This window comes from Mangifera indica, chromosome 11 (genome assembly GCF_011075055.1).
Source record: "Mangifera indica cultivar Alphonso chromosome 11, CATAS_Mindica_2.1, whole genome shotgun sequence".
Taxonomy (NCBI): domain Eukaryota; kingdom Viridiplantae; phylum Streptophyta; class Magnoliopsida; order Sapindales; family Anacardiaceae; genus Mangifera; species Mangifera indica.
Genome location: NC_058147.1, coordinates 17037991 through 17046658, shown reverse-complemented (window position 1 = coordinate 17046658; position 8668 = coordinate 17037991). Strand labels below are relative to the sequence as shown.

Below are 8668 nucleotides of genomic sequence, written 5' to 3'. Positions count from 1 at the left end.
TGTTTGAACTCCACCAATATATTTCATATTATCACCTCTGGTAACCCAATGTCCACCATATCCAAGCAAATATATTAGCTTACCCATATTTTCAGCACAAAAGATATAACAGAGATAAGTAATCACGCAAAACGCAAAACACAAATACGCAAAACGCAAATATGCAAAACGCAAAATGCAAAACGCAAACCACGTAAAACGCAAATACAAAACACAAAACACAAACGCAAATGCAAAATGCAAACGCAAAACGCAAAACGCAAACGCAAAATGCAAAACGCAAACGCAAAATGCAAACCGCGCAAAACGCAAACCATGCAAAAAGCAAACCATGCAAACCACGCAAACACACAAAACGCAAACCACACAATTTGCCAAAAATGTACTGCGTTTTTCGATTTTACTTAGATCTGGGTAATAAAACTATTGAGTGAACAAATATAAATATTTATAAAAGATTCAAGCAAAAGAAAACCACACAAGAGGTGTTGATTGCAGTTTTTAAATTTTTATCTCTAGAAAAGTTATTAGTTTTAAAGTTTTCTGAATACAGATTGCTATTTATATAAAGGAAATGCAAAGGAAACGCAAAAGAAACTTACTTGATAGATGATGATTGTGATGAATGACAGAGACAACACAAATAAAATGTGTTGTCGTTAGAGTGTTGATAGAAGAAGAGCGTTGAAAGAGGAGATGATGGTGAAATAAGATGAAAACTACGTAAGTAGACTAGTTATGTGAAATGAGAAAGGGGTATTATTAGAATAAAAATATTGGTTTGCTTATAAAAGTAAAAAGTACTACGGTTGACCTAAAAATGTATAAACGCTTATAATTTTCCTTATTTTAATTAATTTCTCTTTTAAGTGCAACAATCAATTTTGAAACTATTGAATGACATATTGAAATTTTAAAAATTTTGAAAACACCCCAAATTTTTTTTCAAAATTCAGAAAAACCTTTAAAATTTCATTAACACTTTTAATATTTTCAAAATTATAATGTATCATCATTAATACTTCTATCTAAATTTGTATCAATATTTTTTTATTATTTTAAATAAAAATTTATGTAAATTAGAGTATAAAACAATTTAATAAAAATTTCAGAACAAAGAGTTATTTAGCTTGAAAGCTTTTTTGTCTTTTAAGTAATTTTATACAAAAATGTTAACAAATTGTCAAAAAATATTTTACAAATGGGTGGGAGATTGACTTTTTCAATTTTAACAAATAGAAACTTAGCATTTCATCAAATTTTAGGTGAGAAATTCTCATGTATAATCTAAAAATATAATTAAAGTCTTATTGAAAAATAATATTATATATATATATTTTTTTGTATACAATTTATTTATACAAGTGATATATCATTAAATAAATAAATATTACATTATTTTTTAATCCTACACATTTGCATGCATTCTTACACTACAGGAACGACTCAAATTAATTTCTTTTTTTCAAAAAAAAAACCTTTCATGTGCTTACGAGCTTATCCCACAATATTTATTGATTCTGGATATACAGTATGACCCACAACCCAATGCCACCAAAACCACTTGAGTAGGATTTGCCTTGTCTTTCTCATATCAAAATTTACCTTACCAAAGCCACTGAGCTTAACTTGTCTTTTCATTCTCTCTGTTTTAATGGCTGGAATGCTTCCCATCCCACCGGATGATCTCCGTTGCCGTAGACGTGGCGGCAAAACATGGCGTTGCAGTGGATGGAGAATACACAACAAGTCCCTTTGTGAGTTTCACTTTCTTAAACGATGCGACGTTAAGCAAGGAACATCACATGGCCATGTTCAATCATCAGAAAGGAGGAATGGAAATCGGAAGTTTAAAAGATGCCATCAATGTAACCGGATTGACGAAAGAGTTGTGGAATGCCGCAAATGCAGACGCAAATGCTATTGCCTTTCATGCATCCAGACACGGTACCGTTTCATTCTTTTTTTAGCACCCACTATATATTGGTTTAATTCTTCTTTATATTAAAAAGTAGTAGTCTTTGTACAAATATTTACAATGTTCTTGGTCTAAGTATCTCTCGGCAGAGAAATTAAGATTATGACTAGTACAAGGATCTTATTTCATGCTAAATTTTTATTTGAAATTTTTTAACCCAACAAAAAATCTTCGAAAAATGTCATGACAATAGCAAGAGCTAAAATATTGTTAATTTCTTGTTTGATTGAATCATATTTTTGGTAATGCATACAGGTACTCATCAGTGACAGAGGAAGCTATTGCAGAGTGTTGCCCATTTTGCAGTGGAAATTGCAACTGCAAAGCATGTTCATGCCAGAATCAAATGGTTAATTATAATTATATTGTTAAATCAATTTCTGTGCTGATACTTTGCCTCTTATCATTTTACTTTTATTTAATTATCTTTCTTGTGATTCATTGTAGGGTACTGGCAATGTTGAAGTTGAAATGCAAGTAAGTAGAGGGGAAGGAAAGTTTCAATGCAAAGAGAAATCTGATGATGAAGAGAACTACAATGGAAAAACAGTTAATTTCGATTTGTTTTAAGTTCAATTAATCATTGCTACCTTGTATCACTAACTTATCCTTGTGATTGATTATAGGATACCAGCAATATTGAAGTTGAAATGCAACTGAATGTAGAGCAAAAGTTTGAAGGCAAAGACAACAATGATGCTGAAATTGAGATGTTTGCAAGGAGGACAAATAGCAAGCGACGGAGGATAAGCAGCAAGCTGCCAAGGACAGACGGGCAGCATAGTCAAGCACCAGTGAAATCTAATTATTGCCACCAATGCCACCGAAGTCAAAAGAGGGTGGTGAATTGCCGAAGATGCCAATGCAAACGTTATTGTGTCACTTGCATCTCGAAATGGTATGCGTGCATCTTTACACTATGGAAGCAGTTCTTTTGAATGTCGAATTGATTGTTTTAGTTAAAAAAAAAAGCCTAAGGTAACAACACATATCTTTTTTATTTTGTCTCCTTTTATAAATTTGCTTTGTTAACATATAGAACAGTATTAAAACATAAATATTTTAGATAAAACTCTCTGGGTTTCCATTTGATTTCAATTTTTTTATAAATAGATTTGTAAGAAATCAAATAGTTAGCATATATAATATTTTTGGCAAGTTTAGTAATTTTATTCAAATTCCCTGTAATAGCCTTGTTATAAAAGAAATAATAACAATAAAATGTAATTTAAATTTTGATCATTTATACAAATATAGACAGAAGAAGATTAGAACTCAAAATAGTTGAGATTCAATAAATTATAAAAGATTAGTGAATACAAATTTTTTAATAATAATAGTGAATATAATTTTTTTGAGTCATCAAGTGTTTCTATAATTATCATTGAGTAGTTGTCATAGCATGGGCTTGGTTTTTATAATAGTTTCTTAATAAATTTCATCAACTGTATATTTATCTGTATTTACTCTAAAAATACTGTTGTTTATTTTTTTAATTACTTTTTATTATTTCTTTAGAATAATTTTGATATAGTAAAGTAATTGACAAATAGAAATCCTAGAGAAGTTTCTCTAGTAATGCAAATTTAAATATAGGCTTGGTTTCATCATGTTAGTTATAAATGGCTAGAAATGAGAATTTAAAAGTTCAAGAGTTTTGTGGTTAATTTTCTTTATCTGTTTATATGCTTATGGTGTGACATTAATCAGAATTTTTTAACCTCTTTACTATTGGACTAACAAACATACAAAAAGCAATATTCTGAATTTCAATTAGTAGTTATAAAATTTGGGCCTTCTATGTGGAAATAATAGTGTCAAAATTATTTGGACTGGAACAATTTCTTTTTACTAATTTTTTATTAAAAAAGTCATTTCAATTTCTTTTGTTTGAAGGTTTTCTTGAAATTTTTAGGCCTCATCGTTGAATTACTTGCTCTTTTGACTTCCTGTGGATGAATGTTATTATTGCTATTAATTCTTTGTTCTACTGAATATAGGTACCCAACTATGTCAGAGGATGCTATAGAAGAGGCATGCCCATTTTGTCGAGGAAACTGCAATTGCATTGCATGTTTGCGTGGGAATAAAATAGTTAAGATTAGTTTTTGCCAAAGCATTTCATAACTGATATGATAGTGTTCTGAGTTTTAATTAGTTATCCTTGTGATATCATCGTAGGATGCCAGAAATGTAAATATGCCAACAAGTAAAGAAGAAAGGTCTCGACATTTTATGTATATGGTGGATCTTTTATATCCATTCTTCAAAAAGTTTTACCATGAGCGAATGAGAGAAAAAGAGATAGAGGCCAAAAATAGAGGTAGCCATTCATAACAATGTGATTAAAGTATGCACTTCATTTTTCAACTTATATTTAAGCTACTATATTTCATATGCCTCTGTTGGCAGAATTAAAACTGTCGGAGATAGAAATACAACAATCTGTGTTTGAGATTAATGAGCGTGTGTATTGGTAACGCCAATTTCCTTATTTTTAAAGAACTTGTAAATGATCGATTGTGCAATTTTCTTGTTTATTTTTATTCTATTTTTCTTTTTGTTTGCAGCAACAATTGTAAAACCTCCATAGCTGACTACCACAGGAGCTGCCCAAAATGCTCATTTGAATTATGTATTTCCTGTTGCCAAGAAATTCGCAATGGTTGTTTGCAAGGCGGACATAAAATGACCATGAAACATGTCGATTGGGGGAAAGGTTATCTACATGGAGGCGAACCTCTCTTGCTTCCCTCGGTTAAGAAAAGTTCATCAAGGAACCAGACTAAGTTAATCTCGAGGAAACGTATGAGACTAATAGCTGAATGGAAAGTAAATGAAAATGGTGACATCCCTTGTCCGGTGGAAAAGTTAGGTGGTTGTGGATATGAGCGACTGGAGTTAAAATGCTTATTTTCAAATAGATTGCTGTCGAAGTTAAGGAAGAAAGTTAAAAAATTGATGAAAATCCATAAAATGATGGACGAAACTCAGGGTTCGAAGAATACCAGTTCAGGCTCCAATACAGCTGGCGAGATTGATTCATGTAACAAGAAATTAAGGAAAGCAGCTTGTCGGGAAGGTTCGGTTGCTAATTTTCTATACTGCCCTTCAGTTGATGATATCAATCAACAAGGTTTAGAGTGTTTTAAGTACCATTGGGTTAAAGGAGAGCCGATTATTGTTACAAATTCTTTAGAAATGACCTCTGGCTTGAGTTGGGAGCCAATGGTAATGTCACGTGCTTTTTGTGCCGCATCGCATGCTAAAGGCTCCTCAAATTTGGTGTTTAGAACCATTGATTGTCTTGATTTGTGTGAGGTATTTTCCTTTAGATCATTTTAATTTTAACTATTGTCATTCTCATGATAAATATATTAATGATATCTAAATTTGTTATTTGCTGCCTCAATATTGTTTTACCCAAGTGTAAATTCGGTTGACTAGTATTGTGCAATGAAAAGAATTGATGGTTGACATAATGCTACTCCATACAGAAATACAAATTGATTGACTGTCTGAAAGATGATAATATTGTACTCACTGGCTTCAGATAAAGTATTTTTCAAAGTACTCTATTGCAGGCATTAACAACTAATTACATTTGCATGTGAAAATTAAAAATAGTTAAGTATGAAATAATTACATGTGACTTCAATGGTTTTTTATATAATCAAATGGTTAAATATGAGACCTGATTATGACTTTGCTAATAGCATTTGAGTGCTATCAGGAAACTTTCCTGGGATTATTATGATGGAATCCTTTTTTGGTTGGATTATGTTGTCTTTCCTCAATTCTCTCACCTTTATTGTGAAATAATTATTTTCCTTTTATCATCCATAGTCTTGTGCTTCCTTGTTTATATTGCTTTATGTAACATCATCATTAAAAGTCAGTATCTCTATGTGTACTATTCATATCTAAACGTAGAAAAGAAGAAAAAAAGGAATAATGAGAAACATTTTTTTTTTTCACATTTATGTGGTATTTGTCATTTGTTTAATAGATGACATTGATGATCAATGCCTCTGCAGGTTGAAATAAATATTCACCAATTTTTCAAAGGGTATCTGGAGGGCCGTGAGCACTCAAATGGTTGGCCACAAATCCTCAAGCTCAAAGATTGGCCCCCATCTAAGCATTTTGAGGAGTGTTTACCACGCCACGGTGCAGAATTTTTAAGTGCCTTGCCATATGCTGAATATACACATCCTTACTATGGCATTCTCAATATTGCAACAAAGCTGCCTCCAGATATGTTGAAACCAGATTTAGGGCCAAAAGCTTTTATAGCATATGGATTTGGTGAAGAGCTTGGACGTGGAGACTCTGTGACCAAGCTGCATTATGACATGACAGATGCGGTATGTAGTGTTTACTGAAACTGATGATTTTCCATTTATTTGAAAAACTCTGATTTATCTTTTAGCTTAGAAATGTGATGTTGTCTGAAAAAGGCAATATATATTATTGAATTTATTTTTTTACTTAAGCTTAGCCACTTGGATATAGAACAGTTACATCAAGCAAAAATTTAATCTTACATTTTTATCTTGGAGGTGAATTAAGCTAAGAATTGAATGAGAAAGCCAATGATTATGTTGTCCATTTTAATATTCACTAGGTATTTGTTTTTTTATTTTTATGATAAATTCTATCGATCGATGGACCAAAATTGTTGACAATGCTTTCTATATGTGTGAGTGAATAAGTTTTACAAGTGAAAGTTTTAAACATCAGAAGAAGTTAATCTTCAGCTATTCAGCTCGTGTTTCCAAGGTAGTTTTTGAAAAAATGACTTTATCTTCTTTAAAATCATAATTTGCTGCATTTTAATTATAAAAAATGATTCTTGATGATGACACAATGGTTAGGAGCAAACATGTAACTTAGATTGATGATGCTTACTGAAGTGAGATATGAATGTGAAACCACTTGATTAAAATTGACATATAGTGATTGAAGTAAATAAGGGTATCATTAAGGTAATTCACTAAATGATATCTAAAGCTAGTTATTGGTTAAAGATGGCTTTCTTATTATCAATTTCTTCTTAAATTTTTTCTCTTTTGTAATGTATGTTCTGGATAGGACGTCAGTCCATATATTTTAGTTTTTTAAATGTGGTTGGTGAGTTTGTTACTATGCAGTATAGGTTTGTCAAGGAAAAAGTTACGCTTGGGCCTTAGAAGTTGGGAACCTTTGATTGATTAAATTGTGATTTGTCATGCTCTTTATTTGATTTCTAATTAACTATTTGGTTGGTTTTGCATAACTCAGGTGAATATTTTGATGCATACTGCGGATGTTATTCCGAGTTCTGAACAGCTTGCTAAAATAGAAAATCTGAAGAAATTGCATGATGCTCAAAACCAAAGAGAGTTGTTGGAACTTGAGCATGAAAGACAACAAAAGGAATGTCCCTCAGAAAGGTTTAGGTCTGAGTTTTTTGACCCTTTAACAATGGAGGCTTCAGATGGTGGTGCTCTTTGGGATATTTTCCGGCGGGAGGATGTGCCAAAACTTGAGGAATATCTTAAGCTTCATCACAAGGAGTTCAGGGATGTTTATTGTTCTCCAGTAGAACAGGTATAAATTTTTGTAATTCTTTCTGCAGCTACTCTACATATTTAAATTATGGGCTTTCAGAGATTATAAAGAGATGAAGAATTATTTATTATGGGCATAAATGTGAGACGAATGTGGTAAATAATTAAAGTCTCAGATTTTGTATTGTGGATGGTACAGATAACATGATAATTAGGATATTGAACCTAGGATACTGATACTTGACTTGCCTATTTGTTATAGGTTATGCACCCGATTCATGATCAAACATTCTACTTGACGAAGCATCATAAGAGAAAGCTGAAAGAGGAATATGGTTTGTTTAAGTTGATGTTAGATACTTAGAATTATGGCAGAGTAAGTAGCTTTGTTTTTTTTTTTTTTTTAATGCAGGCATAGAGCCTTGGAGTTTTGTTCAGAAAGTTGGAGAGGCAGTCCTTATACCGGCTGGATGTCCCCATCAAGTGAGAAATCTGAAGGTATGTGTGTAAATCCTTGATGTTACAATTTTATTTTGGTAAGTTTTGTTGGTTTGATAGGGTTTAGGGTTTTGTTTGCAGTCATGCATAAAAGTTGCACTAGACTTTGTATCTCCTGAAAGTATGAAAGAATGCATGCGGCTATCTAAAGAGTTTCGCGCCCTTCCTCATAAGCATAAGGCTAAGCAGGAGAAACTAGAGGTATGTTGTTGATAGAGATTTGTGGTTTTATGCAATTGAATTAAGTATAATATCCTAATTTTTAATTTGTTTTTATTAAATATTAAAATAGGTGATGAAAATGTGTATTTATGGTTTAAGTAATGCTGTGCAAGAATTGGAGAAACTCAATGAATGAGTTTAGGTTAGGGAAAGGAGGAACAAGCAGAGGAAGAAGGTATGGTAGATTTTTTGATATGACATTTGGATTTTTATTTACCAAAAATTCTTGTATTTTTTACATGCAATGGTGAAGGTTTAAGGCGTGTATGAATTCTAATTACCCACATGGCATGCCTTGGAATTAAGTTTAGTTTTTATGAGAAGAGAGAATACCTCCAACACTCCTAATTACAAGTATGCTCACTCTTTCGGTTTACAAGAAAACATTGATACCATAAGCCAATGTTGAATTTTTAGA

At 31.8% G+C, this 8668-nt stretch overlaps 1 protein-coding gene across 3 annotated transcripts; it reads left to right on the top strand.

Moving 5' to 3' along the window:
* The first annotated feature begins 1559 nt into the window (after positions 1–1559).
* On the top strand, positions 1560–8571 carry LOC123229211 (lysine-specific demethylase JMJ25-like). Of its 3 annotated transcripts, none has more exons than XM_044654862.1 (14): positions 1560–1947; positions 2234–2327; positions 2426–2455; positions 2605–2876; positions 3979–4072; positions 4160–4301; positions 4391–4454; positions 4549–5299; positions 6016–6345; positions 7262–7570; positions 7793–7865; positions 7943–8028; positions 8110–8229; positions 8321–8571. In XM_044654862.1, exons 1-14 carry the CDS (start codon positions 1655–1657, stop codon positions 8384–8386), a joined length of 2724 nt encoding a protein of 907 aa, XP_044510797.1. In that variant the 5' UTR covers positions 1560–1654; the 3' UTR covers positions 8387–8571. The 3 variants fall into 3 exon arrangements, 2 of the variants coding, with proteins under 2 accessions (XP_044510797.1, XP_044510796.1); XM_044654861.1 differs by having other exon boundaries at positions 2426–2527; XR_006504814.1 differs by lacking the exon at positions 8321–8571 and having other exon boundaries at positions 2426–2527; positions 7793–8028; positions 8110–8170.
* The last annotated feature ends 97 nt before the right edge of the window (positions 8572–8668 follow it).